Genomic DNA, 20864 nt, shown 5'->3' on the forward strand with positions numbered 1-20864 from the left:
TTTTGTTATATTACGCATCCTATCCCCTTCATCCTTGCTCCAAGATGATCGAGCCGGCTGGAGAGAGATCAGTCGTCTGCTACGTTTAGTCTAGATAAAATTTGACTCGCGTTTTTCTTTCACATTGGATTAAAAAGTTATCGGTGTTAATTTAATATGTTTTAAATGTCAAACCCAATTATGAGTCGCTTATTACTTCATTTGGGAAGAGGTAATTATGTTTTTTATTCAAGATAATTATATTATTCGCGTTTCTAAGTCGGTCGAGTCAACTATTTATTTATGCTGGTGTCGTGGCTCTTTAAAGTTTAAATACCATTAAATTAACTGAATTTTAAAAATAACTTAGCGTAGTGACTATTTTTTGCCCATTTTAAAGCATGCATTTCTTGTTCGTTATACTGTTAGGTCACACGGCCTTGCCAGGAATAATTTCCAATCTAAATATTCTCGATCAAGTAACATTAAATTGTTCGAAAAATGTGGTATCAAATTTATTTCGAGTTCGCGGCTATTGCCAAACGGCAACGCTATCGTCAAAAACTGTAATGTTAGGTCAACCATCCCCTAGTAGTCATCCTCACTTACTTAAAGAAGGCCAAGTTACTTCCGGTCTTTCTAAAGAGGAATTTAGCGAAAGGCGTTTTAAATTAATGGAATCCATAGCTACTCAAGCTCTTAAAGCGGGTGTCGAGCTTAAATCTCATTTAGTCGTTATTCCTTCCAGCACTAAAGTTTATATGAGTGATAAAATCCCTTATCCTTTTCGGCAAAACACTGAATTTCTCTATTTATCCGGTTTTCAAGAACCCGATAGTATATTAGTTTTGCATAGTTTACCTGGTAAAGATTTACCGGAACACGGTTCAATTTTATTCGTTCCTAAGAAAAGCTCTCAAACAGAGTTATGGGAAGGCCCTAGAACCGGCGTTGAAGGCGCCATTGATCTACTAGGCGTCAATAACGCGTCAAACTTTGAAAACTTTGAGAAATTCTTAGAATCATTTTCGAGAGATAATAGACAATTCGTATTGTGGTACGATTATATGCACCCGCCTTTAGTATCGGCCCAGGAAATCATGAAAGATTTTATTTCCCAACAAAATATAGTTTTAGAATCGCCGAGATTATTAATTCAAGAGTTAAGATTAATTAAATCCGACGCTGAAATTAAATTAATGAGACAAAGCGCCGAAACGGGGGCCTTAGCTTTGAAAGAAGTGATACGTTCTTCGCATCCATTCGTTAACGAAGCTCAGTTACACGCTAAAATGGAATACGAATGTAGACTAAGGGGGGCCGAAAGATTAGCTTATCCCCCCGTTGTCGCTGGAGGTCCCAGAGCAAATATTATACACTATACCGCTAATAATCAACGCGTCATGGGACATCAAATGGTCCTAATGGATGCCGGTATGAAATATTATCAGTGACAGCAGAAGTAAGATAAGGGACTAGAAGTATCGAGGTAACCCCAAATTCTTCACTTGGCGAAGGTACACCAATGGTTGGCCCTCTGGTAGCGGTTTCTGAATTTTCCCTCTCCTCTTTGGTGACTCGGTGAGACGCTCTCGCTCTCGGGTGGCGGTAGACGGGGGCCGAACTAGATTCAAGCAGCACCCGCTTCGTCCGTGTACATCCCCCCCCCCGGCTTTAGAAGGTTGAGGGGAACGGGGGTAGGAAATGTTTTTGGAACTCGGCCAATTTTTTCCCCTCAAGTGTAGGCGCGATGGAAGCGGCATAAAAACCTCTCAAATTTGTTTACTAGTGCCAGGATCTATTAGTACCTCTTTACTTCTAATCCCTCATCTTACTTCTGGTGACAGTAGGAATGGTGTTTGATTATACTTAAGAAAAATCTAATAACCATCTTAGGGTGTGAATTTCACGGGTACGCGTCCGATATTACGAGATCATGGCCGGTCAAGGGCAAATTTACAAAACCCCAAAGAGATTTATATCAAGCGGTATACGAAATTCAGGAGGAATTAATAGCTCAGTGTCAAAATTTTCCATCCCTCGATGAACTATTTCATATCATGTGTCAACTAATTGGTACCAAACTACAGGAATTAGGGTTAATTCCTGGTAATGTCAATAAAATCGAACTTAGCAAGGTATTTTAACATCACCCCCCCTCCCCCTTTGAAGGATAGAATAATTAATTTTAAGTCCTAAATTATTTAAATAAATTTAAGCTCGCGTACAACTACTGCCCGCATCATGTTGGTCACTATTTAGGCATGGATGTTCATGATACCACGTTAATCAGTCGAAATATTAAAATTAAACCAGGCATGGTTATCACTATTGAACCTGGTAAGAGGATGGTGGTAAAAGGGTTGAATTAGATTTAAATTTCCTGAACTTCCTGACTTAGGAATTTACATTCATGAGGATAATAAACATGTGGATGAAAAATACAGAGGAATTGCTATTAGAATAGAGGATGATGTTCTTATAACTGAGTACGGGCCTGAAGTTCTTTCTGCCCATTGTCCTAAATCTATAAACGAAATTGAGAGACTCTTTGGTGAAAGAGGGGTCAAAAAAACCGGACAAATAAACGACCTAAACGGCAGCCATTTTGTTTTTCCTTAAACACTCGGTTTAATTTAATATAAACTCGTTTAAATAATTAAAATGTTTAATAAAGGAAAAGAAAAAAATTATTTATTTATTTATTTGGTTGGTGTACAATGAATTATCAAAACAATATTTATATTTATCAAAATGAAGGGAGACATGGTTGGTGTTAAGGGTGTTAAGTTGTATGATCGATCTACTTGGACTTTCGGATTTTCTTATCAGCCATCTTCAATCCAACCCAAGTATTTAATTGTTGGGCTCTCAAACGTGACCAAATAAAATGGTCACTTAATGCCAGTATTTGCGCAGCTGCAATTGCGGCGCCTTCAGGGTACATGATAGTAGGACATCCCAAACCTTAAAAGAAAAAAAGTTCAAATTAAAATTAAATTAAATTAAATAAACTGGCTAAAGGATAAGTCATAATACCCGAAGGAAGTCTCAAACTGGACCAGACATCTTGAGCACCCCAATCGGCGGTTAATGGTGGACAGTTAATAACTGGGAATGCCGAATTTCCAGAAGTGACTGGTCCTAAACCATTACTACGACCAGCTACCGCGATAAAAACAGTCGGAATGCCTTCCCCTATAAATAATATTAAATTATCGTGACCCTTGACCTTTTTATATTATTCCGCAACGCACCTTCGTACTGCGCAATTATGTTAAGTGTCTCGTCACTGCCTTTATGGGCCGATGTAACCCTTAAATCAGTTGGAACCCCCAATTTTTGACATTCTTTGGAAATTTTCTCGCAATGACTTTGATCAGATGGTGAACCCATTAAAATCGCAACTTGAGCTTTGGGCTTCGGTTGAAGTTTCTAAGATTAAAAGTTAAAAGGTTTTTCGTAGTATTCGAGTGTCCTCTTAACATTGGTAGTTTGGGCCTAGAATATTCTATATATGACCATACTTTGACTTGTTCAGCGGTCCATTGAAAATTTCTCTTGACCGTATCGAGGTCTTTAGCGGTGACCTCTTGCAAATTACGATAAACTTGTTTGTCCACCATCAATCTCTTATCACCAGCGGGCCATAAACGCCACGAATCGCTATCAATTACGTCAGCCAATAGAATCTCCCCTAATTTAATTATTTTATTAATTAAAACTGACCAATTAAACGGAAAAAAAACCTAAATTAATGATTACAAACCGGTTAAAGGGTCAACCCCGTATTCGACTTTCATATCGATTAAACTACAGTTTAATGAAGCCCAAGCTTTTTCCAAAACCTCAAAAACGGTTCTGGTCATTTTTAAAATAATGTCAACTTCGTCGGGTCCGATAACGATACCGCCGACTTGAAAATTAGCCGAAATTATTTGTTCACTTGACCATTGAGGGTCGTGATTAGCGTCATCCTTGAAAAAGGTCTCTTGTTTAGGCGGACAAAAGCGGTAACCTTCAGGAACGCCAACGTTGCGTTTCAGAAAGGAACCGGTCGCGATTCTTCGTGTTACCCATTCTAAGATATTAATTAAAATTACGCTTAACATTTAATAATATAATTACCCCCACCCCCTCCCACTAATCTTATTTAAGAACTGACCAATCGGAATCATGTCGCAGTTTTTAGCCACGATGGTTTTTTCGTCGACTTGACGAACGAAGTGAGTTTTAATCCCTAAAATATCGCAAGATGGGTTTGTTAAAACTAATCAAGTTAAGGCCCCTTCAGACGGTACAGTGTAACTTTGTGACTCATTTAAATTAGTTCAGTAAACACACAATTTGAATCACCAAATTAAAAATTAATAACCGACCAATCTTTGCTGATTCAACTTTTTGACTTGATTCAACTTGAGTCAAAAGTTGTATCGTCTGAAGGGACCTTTAGAAGGATTGCAATCGGTGTCTGGGGAGTTATAAAAATCGGGGAATTTTGTTGGGTTAATGTTTTTAGTATCTTTGGGGTCGTAAACTTCTGAACTTGTATCTTTGGGGTCTTTGATACATTTCTTTTTATGTATGTGCTAATTAAATAGATAAGGATGTGGCTACACTATTATGGTCCATCCCTTGGGTCATCTTGTTAAGTTCTATATAGCAGCAAGTTAACAACCACTTGACGTTTCAATAAATAAAAGTGTGAAAATTGGTCGGTCTAGGGCTAGGGGTAAACCTAGAACAATAAATCACCTCCCAATAGAATTTAAACCCGACAAACCCTTTTTAAGCCTAGCGAATCCCCCCCCCCCCTGGGGTCCACCTGGTTTTTACAAAGAGTGACCACCCGGCTCGCGCGCGATAAAAGCAGCAAGTTTCTGGTGTGTGTATTGTATTGCCTTTGTTGATTCTGTTGCTAAGCTAAGGCGATTGACACAGCGATAACAGGAAGGTTTTCTTCCTTCTCTAAATTGAAATGGCGTGATTTTTATTGCCTTTTCGAATAAAATAATCTTTATCTAATCTGCTAAAACTATTACGTAAGGTGCTACGGAAAAATATGTGATGATAATGAATGCCATATTTTGCGTCATAGAATTTGGTTTTAATATTCTTGATAGCGTATATTACTTTCAGTATCTTTTGAAACTTTATAGGTTAATTTGTATAGTAAAATTAAGTAAATATTATTTGGTAAGGATTTCAATGTTGTATTTCTCAATTTAAATCTAGATTAAAATAGGTAATTAAAATTCTAAGAGAACGGGTCTGAATTTGGAAATCCCCTTGATCAGAAGTGAATGAAAGTACAGTGTTAATTTGATAACTTCGATTCATTTACTTTTGACTAGACTACCCACGCCTCGATGCGTAATTAATTGAACTGTCTTAGGCATAGTAGTTGCGAGGAATTTTTTGTACAGGTTTTAGAAAAACCTCGTGATTATTCAGTTTGAAGTGGTTTTAGAAACGAATTTTTTTTCTAATCTAAATATCGAAAATATGCACGTCACTGCGAAACCAGTAAGAACCGCTTTTAATAAGAGATAAATGCAAGTTCGAGTTCATAGATTAGATAAAAAAAAAAGTCGTTCGAAACTAAGGTCTTCAGTTTAACCATCTATTTGTCCTTTGCAATGACGCTCAACTATTACGTAAGACACGTTGTCAATTGAATTTTCAAAGCCTCTACTATTGCTACTGTTGTTTGAGGGAAACAGATTGGGAAACAGTGGAAGGAATAGGTCCTATAATTTACCGAACTATTCTATTTCTATTAAAAAATTGTCATCATTTTATTGGTTTATAATTTTAAAATAAAAGGGGCTAGAAAAAATTCCTTCCCCCACGTCTCATCTTCGGGGGGGGGGGGAGAGGGGCATTCTTCTTCTACCGAAGGGAACTAAACTGGTAGCCTAGGTTTTACCTCTGGTAGAGTTTCCACCCAACTGTTAGTGAAAAGCAATGCAATAACAAACTAGGCTAGGTATTGTATCTCCTAAATAGCCTCTCTCACTCTCTCTATAATCATCCTATAGGGTTCTTGGGCGGGCCACCAACGACAAGGGCAAACAAAACCCCACCGTTTAAAGTATACTATCTCAAAGTAAACATGTTTTTAAGAAATTTTGCTGACGCGTCATCATGTACCCATTTTATTTCGTTTTTAAGTGGAGAGAGCGGCTTTCCCTCTTAGCAAACGGGAGGGAAGACTTTGTAGATTAAGGGGCTCTTACTATCTTACCATCATCAGATATGTCCTTGAGCAGTGCCTTGAGGAACTTAAACTCGGATACAGTTATCTATCGCTTAAATTCGCGGAAAAAGCAACGCTATCAATAAAAAGGGGCTCCCCTAAGTTCTTTCTCAATCAAGGTTAAGGCATTCAAGTAGACAAAAATGATATAAACCTCCGTAGATTATTGGTTAGTCGGTGGGTGTTACGATATAAACAATTTATGGAAAGTTTGGTCCTATTATTATACCTAGATATGTTATTTTCATTCAAAATCATGCAAAAGTTGCTTTTTTTCGCGTGTCACTGGCACTTTAGTTTGGCTATAGACTATTTCATTAATTACTTGGGGAGAAACCAACACGCCCTCTAGTGACACTTGCGCTTTAAGGAAAACACATAATGACGTAGGGACAAAAGGGGCTAAAACCAACACGCCCTCTAGTGACACTTGCGCTTTAAGGAAAACACATAATGACGAAGGGACAAAAGGGGCCTAAAACCTTGTAATGGAGTGGAAAAACATTTCAGCCGGGGAATTCAAGGATAAAAAATTTGTCTCACCAACTGCGTTCAAATATTCAAATATGGAGGCGGTTGTCGCGGTGGAAATGACGGCTTTCCCTTCCATGTCATGAGCTTTGACCCCATCTCCGGCGGTAATACGGTCCTTCGATTGTAATACCACGTGTCCAGGTTCGCTGGCCAAATCGTAAACTCTTTTGGTCTTCCCCTCGATGATCAGTTTGCCCAGTTTCAAAGCTAAATTAATTTGGGCATTGTCACGACATATAATATTATTAAATACGATTAAATTACGACTTACTTTCAGACATATTTAATCGTTTAATTATAAATTGATTGGCCGGAAATTTTTAGGAGGATGCTGCGAATTCAATGTCTCAAGGCTTTCTGAAAAACTCGGGTTCCCGGATTTAATACGGAGGGGTGGTCGGCGGTAGATTCGATAACCACGTGGTTTCGGTACGAGAGACGCGCCTCGAAAGTAGATCCAGTTAAGCCTAGGGCAAAGTTTAAGGAGTCTAGGAGATAGAATAAAAAAAAACCTCCCCTAAAAGTTAATTTCAACACTTAATTATTACAAAATCTATAACTAACATACGCTTAACTTTCCCTTTTCCATTTGGTTATGATTTAGATTAGATATCAATCTCGGGTAGGCTTACGTTAGGCTTAATATGGCTGATTATTTACGCCCTATTTAATTTGGCGCTAAACGTCGCGCGCAATCTTTTGGACGGCTAACCCTAAAAACACGTGCTCCCCTAAACGCGCCTCAAAGACGTACGCGCGCGCCCGGGTTGCATTCGCGTTGAAGTTGCCGAAGGGGTCAGTTAGGAAGCCGCGTGATATAGTGAAAAAAACTCATTATCAATTTACTCCTGTTATAATTAAAATTAGCGATGGTTTAGTAAGAGTTACGGCTTTAAATCGCGACAAATTTTATGCCAAAACTTAAAAATTATTTATAAGTTAAAATAAAAAAAATGGAAGAACACCATTCGGAAGAGGGTCTTCAAACAGCCTGCGGTATATTCGGGTGCATAGCCACCGGTACGTGGCCTTCGAATTTGGATATCTCGCATATCATTTATCTAGGACTTGTTGGACTGCAACACAGGTAATTAAAAATTTATAGCGTTTTTCTTTAGATAACCAAGTTATATAAATGTGGCCATAAATGTAATTTCTGTAAATAAGCGAATGTTTTTAAGTGGGTACCCCTAGAATTTCGGAACCTGTTGAATGTTAGCGCTATAAAACCTTTGAATTTTCTGCAAAGAATTGGGGTTTTTTTTGTTTTGCTTCTGGGTAGAGGTCAAGAAAGCGCCGGTATTGTAACGTGCAAAGGAAATGAGTCGGATAAGTTCAATTTGCATCGCGGAATGGGTTTAGTTAGCTCCGTCTTCAAGGAGGAAGACCTTGTTCAACTGAAGGGAAACTTGGGAATTGGACACACGCGGTATTCCACAGCGGGAGGATCCAATGCCCAAAATATACAGCCTTTCGTGGTTCATAATGTCCATGGTTTACTAGGATTGGCTCATAATGGTGAAATCGTCAATGCCCAAAGCACGAGAAAGAAGGTGCGAAACGATTCTCCAAAGTTTTTGCGAAGCCTAATATTTCAATTTTTTTCTCTTAAGATATTAGAGAAAGGTGTAGGATTGTCAACTGGCTCTGACAGTGAACTTTTAACTCAAATACTCTGTATGCCACCCCCTAATGGAGAGCCAGATGGCCCAGATTGGGCCGCTAGAATCAAACACATGATGAGTTTAATACCGACAGCCTATGCCCTTCTAATTATGATTCACGACACAATTTACGCCGTTCGTGACCCCTATGGAAATCGACCTCTATGTATAGGAACTTTAGAACTGCCAAGTACTTCTGGTAAATAACGGAGATCTACCCTAATTTAGAAGTAATTATGTCTAGGAGATCATTAAGCCTTTGTTTTCCGCCATTTTGTTTGGCAACGTTTCCCTTAATTGGTCTTGGCGTCGTTTTTCAGATGATCCAGACGCTAAACAAGATATAGACGGCTGGGTCGTCTCTTCGGAGTCTTGTTGCTTCGTTTCAGTCTCTGCTAAAATGTACCGCGAGTTGGAACCGGGAGAAATAATAAAACTTACGAAAGATGGGCCAGAGTCCTTGGGTTGCGTGCCAAGGCCTAATGGAGAGGGCCCCGCGCTTTGCATTTTTGAATACGTTTATTTTGCCAGACCCGATTCCTTTATGGAAGGTAGTGATTGCTCCAGTTTTCTTAACTATTTTAACTGATTTTTCGTGCCACGCTTATTTTAGGTCAAATGGTTTACGGAGTTCGAAAAGAATGCGGGCGACAGTTGGCTAGAGAAGCCCCTTTAATCGTTGATCTTGTCAGTACAGTTCCAGAATCGGCTACACCCGCCGCTTTGGGTTTTGCCGAGGAATTAGGAATCCCCTACACCGAAGCCTTGTGCAAGAATCGTTATATTGGAAGGACCTTTATTCAACCTAGTGTTAGATTACGACAGCTGGCTGTCGCTAAGAAGTTTGGTCCTCTTTCCTCAAACTTCTTGGGGAAAAGAATAGTTCTTATTGATGATTCCATCGTCAGAGGAACTACAATCGGGGCAATTATTCGCATTTTAAAAGACGCTGGAGCTGTCGAAGTGAGTAAAAGACCAAGTTTTGTTAAGCCTTGGCGAGTTTAGCTACTAAGCCTTGGCGAGTTTAGCTACTAAGCCTTGGCGAGTTTAGCTACTAAACCTTGGCGAGTTTAGCTACTAAGCCTTGGCGAGTTTAGCTACTAAGCCTTGGCGAGTTCAGCTACTAAACCTTGGCGAGTTTAGCTACTAAGCCTTGGCGAGTTTAGCTACTAAGCCTTGGCGAGTTTAGCTACTAAGCCTTGGCGAGTTTAGCTACTAAGCCTTGGCGAGTTTAGCTACTAAGCCTTGGCGAGTTTAGCTACTAAACCTTGGCGAGTTTAGCTACTAAGCCTTGGCGAGTTTAGCTACTAAGCCTTGGCGAGTTTAGCTACTAAGCCTTGGCGAGTTTAGCTACTAAGCCTTGGCGAGTTTAGCTACTAAGCCTTGGCGAGTTCAGCTACTAAACCTTGGCGAGTTCAGCTACTAAGCCTTGGCGAGTTTAGCTACTAAGCCTTGGCGAGTTTAGCTACTAAGCCTTGGCGAGTTTAGCTACTAAGCCTTGGCGAGTTTAGCTACTAAGCCTTGGCGAGTTTAGCTACTAAGCCTTGGCGAGTTTAGCTACTAAGCCTTGGCGAGTTTAGCTACTAAGCCTTGGCGAGTTTAGCTACTAAGCCTTTGCAGTCTATAAAAAGTTGTAATAACTTTTAGGTGCATGTCAGGATAGCTTCTCCGCCTTTAAGGCACCCGTGTTACATGGGAATCAACATTCCAACGAAGGAAGAGCTCATTGCCAATAAAATGAGCACGGAAGAGTTGACTAAAAAACTGGGAGCCGCCAGTTTGGTGTATTTGTCCGTGGATGGACTGGTTCAGGCTGTTCAAAAGGGTGTTAATCCCAATGGGAAACCCATTGGGCATTGCACCGCTTGTTTAACTGGCAAGTATCCCGTAGAGTTAGAATTTTAGAATGTCTACTAGAATTGGGGAGCAATGTCTTATTGTTTCCGTTACTTTTGGGAAAGTGTACAAAACTGAGTTTGAAAGAATTCAAATCGTGAAAAGCCACCTTTATCTACAATTATATTGTACAAAATAAATTGAAATCAAAGTTTTATCGGTTCGCTTTGTTCCGATTAATGTTAATTATATATTTCCCAAGAATTATTTAAATATAATGCGTTGACTATAGATTATTTTTCATTTTTAAAGACATTTAAGAATTCAAAAAAACTAAGCCATAAAAATCCGCTCAAATAATTACTATTTTTGATAAAAAAAATGTTTACTGTAATAAATTTTGTACGAAAAAAAATAAATATTTGAAAGTTTTAATTAAAAGTTCGCGGGTCTCTTTTGAAACTTCAAATTTGGCGCCTTTTAATTGAGCTGGGACTGAACTAAACTGAACTGAACTGAATCTCTTAAGGAATCACCTGACAAAAATGACATAATCTCATCTCATCAGCTTGTTTTTAATTTTATTTATTTATTTATTTCCGTGCGTTGTTGTTTTTCCTGTAAATTCGTTCGAGTCGTCTAGTTGTTCGAAATTGTAATATAAAATTTTGAACGGTAATTAATTATTTGAATAATTATTAAATGATTTCATCTGGACTTCGTAATGGCTAACATTGCGAGTTCAAAGAAGTAGTGAGAAGCGAAGAAGTAAGTAACTAAACTGAACTGAATCTTTTAAGGAATCACGTGACAAAAATGACGTAAATAATCTCATCTCATCAGCTTGTTTTTAATTTTTCCTGTAAATTCGTTTGAGTCGTCTAGTTGTTCGAAATTGTAATATAAGATTTTGAACGGTAATTAATTATTTGAATAATTATTAAATGATTTCATCTGGACTTCGTAATGGCTAACATTGCGGTGCAAAGAATTAAACGCGAGTTCAAAGAAGTAGTGAGAAGCGAAGAAGTAAGCTAAGCCTTTGTTCGTATTTTTTTTTTTTGTGGCAAAATAGTGACAGGCTAATTTATAGAAGTTTTAATTACGTAATCCGTAAATTAATTAAATATTGTTAGATTTTAAAGCAAATTAATATTGGTTCGTTTAAGGTGGCACGATGCGCTATCAAAGTTGAATTGGTAAATGACAATTATACCGAGTTAAGAGGCGAAATTGCTGGCCCTCCAGATACACCTTACGAAGGTGGCACTTTTATGTTAGAAATTAAAGTACCAGAAACGTACCCGTTTAATCCTCCTAAAGTAAACCTTATATTATTATATATATAATTATTAAACCCATTTTATAATGATATATAATACTTAGGTAAGATTTATAACTAAAATTTGGCATCCAAATATAAGTTCCGTTACCGGTGCTATATGTTTAGACATTTTAAAAGATCAATGGTGAGGAAATTAGGGTTAATTTTTTAAAAAACAATAAATATTAATTATAATTGAACCTTTAGGGCCGCGGCCATGACTTTAAGAACAGTTTTATTATCACTGCAAGCTTTATTAGCCGCTGCCGAGCCAGATGACCCTCAAGATGCTGTTGTAGCGAAACAATTTAAAGAAAACCCCGAAATGTTTAAACTAACGGCTAAACATTGGGCTCAAGCTTATGGCGGTGGTCCCACAAAGTTCCCCGAGTTTGATCATAAAATAAGAAGGCTGGCTGATATGGGAGTTGATGAGGTTCGTTAGTCATTAGTTGGTATTTATTTCTACTTAAAATTAATTAATTTAAAGCGTTTAATTAAAAAGCACAAAGCCAGAGTGGCCTTATCATCTTGTTCCTGGGATTTGGAAAAAGCCACGGAAACATTGTTCAGTTAAAATTTAAATATAAAAAATTAAATAAATACTAATTATTATTAATTGAAAATTATCTGTTTTGAGTCCAAACTTTTCTTTAACTCAAAAAAGAATTTTGTGAAATTTTAATTTTAAATTTAAAGAGAAAAAATATGTTTTTTTTAGTCAAATATTAATTATTAATTATAAAATATTAAAATTAAATTTCGTTTTTAATATTATTTAGCCGTAACTTTAGCGGGGGCTCGGAATGAAATCTTTCCATATTTGTAAATAAAGTGTATTTAAATTAATATTTTTGAACTTTTCCTAATTCAATAGAGGAAAAAATCATTATTAAAAAAAAGGTACATTAATTAATATTTGTTTATAACAATTAATCGATTATTTTATTTCTTATTATTGTAAAATTATTTAGGATTTTTTTGTCTTAGAAAATTTAAAAAAACAAAAATTAAATGTATTAGTTATTTTCTTATTTTACGAGTTTTAATTTTATTCATTTCAGTTTTTTAACTAATTTAGAGATTAATCCGAGGGTAAAAGGATTTAAATTAGGCTTAGTAAAGTACAAACGAAACATTTTTGTGATATTTAGTAAACCAAATTAATTGTATTTTTCTCCAAAAAGCATTATTTATTACTGTAGATTTAGTGTATTTGTAAAAAAAAAAATCACGGATTTCCTAATCCAGTATTGCTCAATTAATGTTAGGTTAATTAAAGTAAAATTAATTAGATTTTTTTTAGTTTTTTTTTATTTTTTTTTTTCGTCTTTGCACAACAATTTTGTAAGTATGTTACGCAAATTTTCAATTTCATTAAAATTAGGTTGGAAGGTCAACGTAAACACCCCTATTTCGCGCCAAAATGGACTCTCCTAGAGCACGCCAAAATTTACGGCGGTTGATGGCGCGTTTTTCCTCACCGTTATTAAATTGACCAATCATAGGCCCGAATTTGTTAGGGGCCGAGAAAAATTACGGCAGCCCTGTAAGTTCCCGCCATTGTGAGTCGACTGCCGCGGCGAAAACGGCTTCGGCTTATCGTGAAATTGTGTCAATTATTGAAAGAAAAGCTTATAAATCGCTGACTCAGGAAGGATAATCAATATATTAAGAATAATGGACGCCTAATTTTAAGCCAACTGGTAAATAATAACGTAAAATCTAATCTTAAACGTAAGACATCCGTTCCGTATTGTGTCGCTTTGATTATTCACTTTGTTAAGCCTTGGCACGTTAGACCAACGCTACCTATATTTTGAATGATCAGACTTACTACATTGTTTACCATTTTATTAAAGGCTAGTAGATGTAAATTGAGGTATTTTCCTAATTAAATTTTCCATAGGATTAAAGATGTCGAGCAAAACGCAGTCAAAAATCGTTTACCCACAAGGGGTGAAAGAGATCACTGATGATTTGAGTACCGATGATTTAGTTCGTAGACTGAAAGAATGCGCGCAGTCTTTTCAAAATATGAATCAGGATGATGAAAATTCGGCTTACGTTCCATTGGCTTTACATCTTGCCACCGAAAACTTCATGGAACATACAAACAAAGACGTTAGGCTATTAATTGCCTGTTGTATAGCCGATGTCTTTAGAGTCTTTGCTCCCGAAGCTCCTTATAAAGATCCTGACCATCTCAAAGTAATTGTACCTCAGTTAGTTGTTACCTATCTTTACTTATAACAAGGTTAAATTCTATTTCAGTATATTTTTGAGTTCTTTATCTTGCAATTAAAGGGATTGGAAGATCCTAAAGACGCAACGTTTAAACGTTACTTTTATCTTCTTGAGAATTTGGCTTGGGTTAAATCTTTTAATATTTGTATCGAGTTGGAGGAAAATCAAGCCATTTTCTGCAAACTATTTGATCTTATTTTTACCATTGTCAAGTAATTAAGCCGCCTAAATTATAATCCAGGATTATTAAATAATTAACGAATGAATTTTAAATTCAAGCGATAACCATTCCCCAAAAGTGAAGAATTTTATGCTGGATATGATGTGTCCATTAATAAGCGAGGCGGATACGGTTTCCCAGGAGTTACTCGATATAATTTTGACACAAATTATTGAGCCTAGGAAAACTAGGAACAAGAATTCGTACGCTCTTGCCAAAGATATCTTGAAAAGAACTTCCTCCACCATTGAACCTTACATTCAAAACGTAAAATAATTAGTTTAATTAATTGGAATTAAAGTAACTAAAAACGTGGCAATAACTCTCTAAATTAATTAACTTAAATAGTTTTTCAACAATGCCCTTATTTTGGGGAAAGCTGGTGAAAGCAGTGTTGGAAATAACTTATACGATTTAATCTACGAATTAAATGACATTTGTCCTCTGATAATTTCGGCTGTTTTACCTCAACTTGAATTTAAACTTAAAGTAATTAGTTTTTATTTCGGGTTAAATTTATTATTTGATAATTAATAAATAATGAAAATTTCAGAGTAATGATGAGAAAGAACGTTTAGAAGTGACTAGACTTTTAGCCAGAATGTTTTCCGATAAAAATTCTGACTTATCAACTGAACACAAAATTTTATGGACTTGTTTTCTCGGAAGGTCCGTTTTATTTTTAGTTAAAAACTTAAAATGGACTTGAACTTTACTAAAAGAGTTCTTATTTTAGGTTTAATGACATTAGCGTTCACGTTCGCATGAGATGCGTTCAATATTCCATGCATTTCCTTATTAACCATCCTGAATTACGTCAAGATGTAACTGAACAACTCCGTCAACGTCAACATGACCCTGAGGAAAATGTTCGTTACGAAGCTGTCATGGCGATCATTAGCGCGGCTAAGAAAGATTTCCGCAGTGTTACTGATGAACTACTAACATTTGTTAAGGAAAGGACCCTAGACAAAAAGGTACACTATTAACCCCTTTTCTTAAGCCTTGGCAGGTTTTAAAATATTAATTTTAATCCGTTTTACAGTTCAAAATTCGCAAAGAAGCTCTGTTAGGCTTAGCTTTTCTGTATAAACAACACATGAGTAGTAACGCCATCCCGGAATCAACAATGAATTGTATTTCGTGGATTAAAAATAAAGTTTTGCACGTTTATTATCAAACTGCTTTGGAAGATAGGTAATGTATAGTAATATTCTTAACTATAGAAGGTGTTAATTAATTAATTGTTTTATTTATTGGATAGGTTATTGGTGGAGAAGATTTTGCACACTTGTTTAGTTCCCTACGCCCTGCCCTTACCCGAAAGAATGCAGAAATTGTACCAATTATTTGTGACTGTTGATGATTTTGCCGTCAAGTGAGTGCTTAGCAATAATTATTACCTAATTAGGCTTAGCAATATTTATTGTTGGTTGTATTTAGGGCCTTCAATGAACTTCTGAAATGCCAAAACATGGTTCGAAATCAAGTGAAATTGGTCATGGAATGCTTGAACACTCCGAAGAATGAGGATAGAGATAAACTTTTGATGCAACGTATCATAACCTTGTCCAGTAAGTACTTTTAAAGCCTTAGAATAAATGAAATGAATGAGCTTTGACCAATGTTTTATTTCAATGTAGAAAATCTTCCCGAGCCTGTTAAAGTTCAAGAATACATCAAAAAGTTCTGCAATATGCTGGAAAATAATGCCAGACTTAGAAATCATATGGATACTGTACTCAATGGTCGAGCTTCTTGCGCCGAAGCTGAATTGAGTGTTGTAAGATTCTTTCATTCTTTTAGTTATTATCGAGCTTACATTGTGTCGAATTTATTAGGCTTATTGTGACGAATTTATTAGGCTTATTGTGACGAATTATCGGGCTTATTCTGACGAATGATCGGCCTTATTCTGACGAATGATCGGCCTTATTCTGACAAATGATCGGCCTTATTGTTACGAATGATCGGCCTTATTCTGACGAATGATCGGCCTTATTCTGACGAATTGTCGGCCTTATTCTGACGAATTGTCGGCCTTATTCTGACGAATTGTCGGCCTTATTCTGACGAATTGTCGGCCTTATTCTGACGAATTGTCGGCCTTATACTGACGAATTGTCGGCCTTATTCTGACGAATTGTCGGCCTTATACTGACGAATTATCGGGCTAATTGTGACGAATTATCGGGCTAATTCTGACGAATTATCGGGCTTATTCTGACGAATTATTAGGCTTATTACTAATTTTATTATATCCTATTTTATCTGATTATTAGAAAGAAGTTTTAAAATCCCTGGGTTTTCCGGTTCAAACAAACAGTTTCTATATGACAATTAAAATGATGTTAGAGCGGGTTGTTCCCGTTATGATTGATCGTTCTGGCGTTAATCAAATCTTGAATTACATTCACGACTCCTTATATGGCGATGGCAGTGTCGACGCTCAGTTAGGCTTAGAAAATTCGGCTCATAGAGGATTGCAACTTCTTTACGTAAGTCAATCCATCCATAGATAGTTTTAATTTGATGCGGGAGTTGTTGTTTCTTTGAACCGCAGACTTTGTCTTTCGTTTTCACCACCGCTTTCTCTGGGGAAGACATTTACGAGAAGTTAATAGCTTTCTTGAGAAGCGAAGATAACTCGGTGGCTGAAATAACCTTACAAATATTAGCTAACATTGGACAGAATGTGGAGAAAGATTATCCGGGCGTTTCCGCGTAAGTTTTCCCATACTTTATCTTTAAATTTACTTAAATCTAAGTGAAGTGATATTTATTTTATTATTTCGCAGTCGTTTATTTCCCTTATTACAAAACTTTGTTGAAAATGGTACCGTCAAACAAGCCAAACACGCGGTTGCTTGCCTGAATACATTGGCTTCGAATAAAGAGAAAATATTTGGACAGATTCTAGACGTAAACGTTTAATTTCATTTAAAATTATTAAAATAATTAATAATAATGATCATAATAAATAAATTTTAGCATTTGAAGCAACATTTGACATTACAATCTCAGTATTATCGGACAGCTTTGGTTTCAATTGGACATATCGCTTACACTTGTCCCGAGTTATTTGGTAATCACGTCAAGAATATTGTTTCAAAAATTATCGTCAAGGAATTGTTGATGGTTGATCAAGAAATTCAAAGCAACGATGATAGTCCTTGGGTTGATTTTGAGGATCTTTCCGAAGAAACTAAAGTTAAGGTACGGAAGCCAAGGCTTAAGTTATCAGATTATTTTCTTAATTTATTTTAAGAGTACTAATTGTAGGCGAGGCTTATACTTTCGCCAGTACTAATTAGGTATATTTAGGCCTATTTCCTAAAATGAAAGGACTTTCCTCAGTACTATAGTTACTTTCAATACGTCTATTTAGTGGAAGCCAAGGCTTAACAAAAAATATTTATCTTTTCATAAGTGCGAGGGAATGAAGATGATGGTTCGTTGGCTGATTGGTTTGAGAGCCGCTACTAATTCCGCCCTATCAACCATGAAACTCTTGACGACCATGATTCAAAATGGCGGAGATTTGATGGAAAGAAACGTCATAACGCCGTCTGATAAAGCTTGGTTACGTTACACGGCGGCCGCCTCTTTGTTAAAGTTATGTCAGGAACCATCTTACTCCGAAATTATCAAGCACGATCAATTTCAAACATTGGCTGTTGTCATCAATGTAAGTTTTTTTTTAAGTTATATTCGCGATACTCGCGGCGAGGCTTAACCGAGGCTTAAGGAAAACGGCGCGTATTTTTGACGTTTTTAGGACGAATGCGCGGCGGTGCGAGAAAAATTTGCTCAAAAACTGCATAAAGGGCTGATTTGTTTGAAGCTGCCTTTAGATTTCTTGGCCATCTTTTCATTGGGTGGTTTAGAACGTAATCGCGAATTGAAAAGCCAATTTAAACAGTATCTGTTGGCGAATATCAATAAGCGAAGGGATTTGATGAAACAAGCTCCTTTACCACCTAGTGAGACTATTACTTTAATAATTCCTAGGGATAGAGTCGCCGCCCCTTTGTATTACAACTGGTCAATTTTTCTTTAGATAAAATAGTCGCGTTGCTTCCCGATTATATTATGCCTTACGCCATTCACCTATTGGCCCATGATAATTCCTTCAAACAACACGACGATGTTTCGTCTCTTCTACGTACCAAAGAGTAATAACGAGTTTTTAACGGAGTTGTTTGCCCCTTTTTTTAAAAGCTTCAATTTTGGGTTTTTCCTTCTTTGTAGGTGTTTATGGTTTCTTATGGAGCCATTGATCTTAAAAAATGAAAACTACAGCTTCAGTTTTTTTAAGAAACTTATTGAAAATATAAAAATGACGCGAGATAAGCAAGCTCCCGATGACGAATTGGCCAATATGGTTAGTTTTAAATATTGCTTTAAAAGTTTATAAGTGACTTAAATTCGGTATTTATTTTAGAAACTATACGCGGTTTGTGACTTGGCTCTGGGTTTAGTTATGTCCAAAACGACAAATTTTGTCTTGAAAGATTATCCAATTGAGCCTGATTTACCTACGAAGCTTTTTACCGAACCTGATCAAGTTAGTTCTTATTATTTTTTTAAATATACGAATTTAAATAATTTTATTACTTTTAATCTTTTAGACTATAAATTACAATAAAGTTTACATCCCGGCGAATTTACATCAAAACCCTCCTAAAGTGTGTTTAATTTAATTTTTAATTCGCGAGGAAAAGAAATTAATTAATTTAAGGGACTTAATTAATCTTAGAAATCCGGATTGGAAGTTGAATCCGCCGGACCAGCTTATAGAGGATCCATAAATAGGAAAGGGTTTAGAATGAGAAACACTACAACAACTTTCGCTGATGAAGATTATGACGAAAATATTGAAAATCAAGCGAGGTTAGTTATTACAATTTTTTGGCGTATTTTACGATGTTACGACGCGAAATTTGCAACATTTCAGTGGTTTTTTTTATTATTTTTTCACTTATAAATAATATTGTAGCGAAGCCGATAACAGACGCGATCCTTCCGTTAAAAGACCGAGAGGTCGACCCCGAAAGTACGCCAACTCGGGAGGTCACATATCGTCAGTTCAGGTTGAATCCGAGCACCAAATAGACATGGATGACGTCGTGGGCGTGACTGTTATGGAAGAGGAAGTAACTTCGGCTACGGAATCGATTATGGTTGATTCATCCCGAGTACAAATGATCAACGAAGACGAAATTGAACTACAAACGACGCGAAAACGAACTCAAGATGGCGGCGGCGGCGGCGAAGATTCCGGGCGCCCTAAAAGAAATAAAGGAAACGAGAATGATCACAATAATGAAAGGATACAAGATGGGGGCAGTGGCGTTTCTACGAGGTTAATATAATCTCTTCTCTTTAATTCCTTTAATTATTCATTTAATTAATATACTTGGAATTAAATTTGAAATAAATGCAATTTATTTAATATTTTTGCGTTTTGTTTGTTTATTTTTTGGGTAGAAGCAAAAAGACACCGGACGTCGTCACTTCCGCGGATGTAGATGATCCACCGACCAGAGATACGAGGCAATCCACTAGATTAAGCGGGTAATTAATTATTTAAAACTAAGTTTTGTCTTTTAAATTAATTAATGAACGCTTAATTGGGTTAATTTTTTGGGGGGTTATAGCAGGAAGAAGGAGTCGTGATTGAAGTAAATGTTTGTTTGGGCTAAAAAAAACTTCACGAGTATATTATTTTGAAACGTGAAAGAAATAAAAAGGAAATGGACAAATTAATTTCTGTTTTGAAAAAGCGACTCGCTTTTTTAAGGTTAATTTCGTTGTTATTGGTTTAAAAAAGCGAAACTTCCGATCTTAAATGCAAAGGCGGTGGTTTAAAAATCTATTTTATATTCGAGTATCTTTCATTCCATCTTCTTAATGAAACTTCAATTTTTAATCTTCAAATATCATTAATTATAGTTCCAGTTTATGCGTTAGTTTTATTTTGTTTTGTCTCATTTCGCAGTTGTACCTTATAAATAAAGTATGATAAATTTTTAAAAATATATCCATATCTGTTTAAAATAACGTTTTTGTCATAAGCATAGACATTATAACACTATTAAGGCCTAGACAAACTATTGGGGAAAGCGGTCCTTAAACGTTTTTGCGAGGGATTTTTCGCTTCTCCTCCTTCGCATGTGTGATAGGGTGAAGGAGTTATTAATAAGGATGAGCTTAGAGTAGTGGCACTCTATCTTAACTCCCTATAGGACATAATAAGTCAAACCCTCGGAGATGCCATTACTCCATTTTATACGAGCTAAGAGCGGAACAACGTATTTTATAAATTTTACACCTGTAAAATCTTTTAAAAAACACTTGGAACTTGTATTTCTACTTACTTTCGTGGAAATACCACCGTTTTCTGAAGGTAAGAGTCTTTTTTGATACATTTATTAGTAATAAAAACATTTAAGGCGAGCTAAGCCTTGGTCTTGTAAAACACGACAGATTAGTGATTAGCCAAGGTAACTTGAGAAAATACTAATATGGTGATTAGCGTAGTTTTCAAAATCACTAATCTGCCGTGTTTTACAAGACCAAGGCTTAGCTCGCCTTAAATGTTTTTATTACTAATAAATGTATCAAAAAAGACTCTTACCTTCAGAAAACGGTGGTATTTCCTCGAAAGTAAGTAGAAATACAAGTTCCAAGTGTTTTTTAAAAGATTTTACAGTTGTAAAATTTATAAAATACGTTTTTCCGCTCTTAGTCTTAGCTCCTATAAAATGGAGTAATGGCATCTCCGAGGGTTTGACTTAT

At 36.3% G+C, this 20864-nt stretch overlaps 5 protein-coding genes across 6 annotated transcripts; 4 read left to right on the forward strand and 1 right to left on the reverse strand.

The window, feature by feature from the left end:
* Positions 1 to 14: 14 nt before the first annotated feature.
* LOC149654865 (xaa-Pro aminopeptidase 3-like) lies at positions 15 to 2672 on the forward strand. Its single transcript, XM_089846547.1, has 5 exons — positions 15 to 211; positions 409 to 1413; positions 1876 to 2117; positions 2199 to 2319; positions 2381 to 2672. The coding sequence occupies exons 1-5, from the start codon at positions 166 to 168 to the stop codon at positions 2599 to 2601; spliced, it is 1635 nt and encodes a 544-aa protein (XP_089702673.1). The 5' UTR covers positions 15 to 165; the 3' UTR covers positions 2602 to 2672.
* Paics (PAICS bifunctional enzyme) lies at positions 2647 to 7184 on the reverse strand. Its single transcript, XM_089846551.1, has 8 exons — positions 7044 to 7184; positions 6782 to 6979; positions 4145 to 4219; positions 3749 to 4060; positions 3507 to 3676; positions 3237 to 3414; positions 3019 to 3177; positions 2647 to 2946 (listed from the first exon to the last, which is right to left on the reverse strand). The coding sequence occupies exons 1-8, from the start codon at positions 7051 to 7053 to the stop codon at positions 2783 to 2785; spliced, it is 1266 nt and encodes a 421-aa protein (XP_089702677.1). The 5' UTR covers positions 7054 to 7184; the 3' UTR covers positions 2647 to 2782.
* A 437-nt stretch (positions 7185 to 7621) lies between these two features.
* Positions 7622 to 10713, forward strand: LOC149654867 (amidophosphoribosyltransferase-like). The gene is made up of 6 exons (XM_089846548.1): positions 7622 to 7859; positions 8055 to 8325; positions 8386 to 8635; positions 8757 to 8987; positions 9050 to 9399; positions 10084 to 10713. Exons 1-6 carry the CDS (start codon positions 7726 to 7728, stop codon positions 10339 to 10341), a joined length of 1494 nt encoding a protein of 497 aa, XP_089702674.1. The 5' UTR covers positions 7622 to 7725; the 3' UTR covers positions 10342 to 10713.
* Positions 10714 to 10865: 152 nt separating this feature from the next.
* On the forward strand, positions 10866 to 12892 carry Ubc4 (ubiquitin conjugating enzyme 4). Its single transcript, XM_089846557.1, has 5 exons — positions 10866 to 11301; positions 11442 to 11594; positions 11659 to 11741; positions 11804 to 12032; positions 12102 to 12892. The coding sequence occupies exons 1-5, from the start codon at positions 11239 to 11241 to the stop codon at positions 12171 to 12173; spliced, it is 600 nt and encodes a 199-aa protein (XP_089702683.1). The 5' UTR covers positions 10866 to 11238; the 3' UTR covers positions 12174 to 12892.
* Positions 12893 to 13140: 248 nt separating this feature from the next.
* pds5 (cohesin associated factor B pds5) lies at positions 13141 to 20104 on the forward strand. 2 transcript variants are annotated; one of them, XM_089846542.1, is made up of 25 exons: positions 13141 to 13333; positions 13506 to 13807; positions 13871 to 14055; positions 14123 to 14330; positions 14412 to 14552; positions 14617 to 14732; positions 14800 to 15040; positions 15109 to 15260; positions 15328 to 15441; positions 15507 to 15637; positions 15707 to 15846; positions 16346 to 16561; positions 16627 to 16787; positions 16862 to 16985; positions 17055 to 17279; positions 17494 to 17751; positions 17842 to 18046; positions 18124 to 18238; positions 18315 to 18447; positions 18508 to 18630; positions 18695 to 18751; positions 18823 to 18956; positions 19063 to 19428; positions 19554 to 19640; positions 19724 to 20104. In XM_089846542.1, the coding sequence occupies exons 2-25, from the start codon at positions 13514 to 13516 to the stop codon at positions 19740 to 19742; spliced, it is 3945 nt and encodes a 1314-aa protein (XP_089702668.1). In that variant the 5' UTR covers positions 13141 to 13333; positions 13506 to 13513; the 3' UTR covers positions 19743 to 20104. The 2 variants fall into 2 exon arrangements, with proteins under 2 accessions (XP_089702668.1, XP_089702669.1); XM_089846543.1 differs by having other exon boundaries at positions 13145 to 13302.
* Positions 20105 to 20864: the final 760 nt, after the last annotated feature.

The sequence above is a fragment of the Phalangium opilio genome, unplaced genomic scaffold (assembly GCF_054372755.1).
Source record: "Phalangium opilio isolate 3A_F unplaced genomic scaffold, DU_Popi_V2 ptg000079l_1, whole genome shotgun sequence".
NCBI classification, from domain to species: Eukaryota; Metazoa; Arthropoda; class Arachnida; order Opiliones; family Phalangiidae; genus Phalangium; species Phalangium opilio.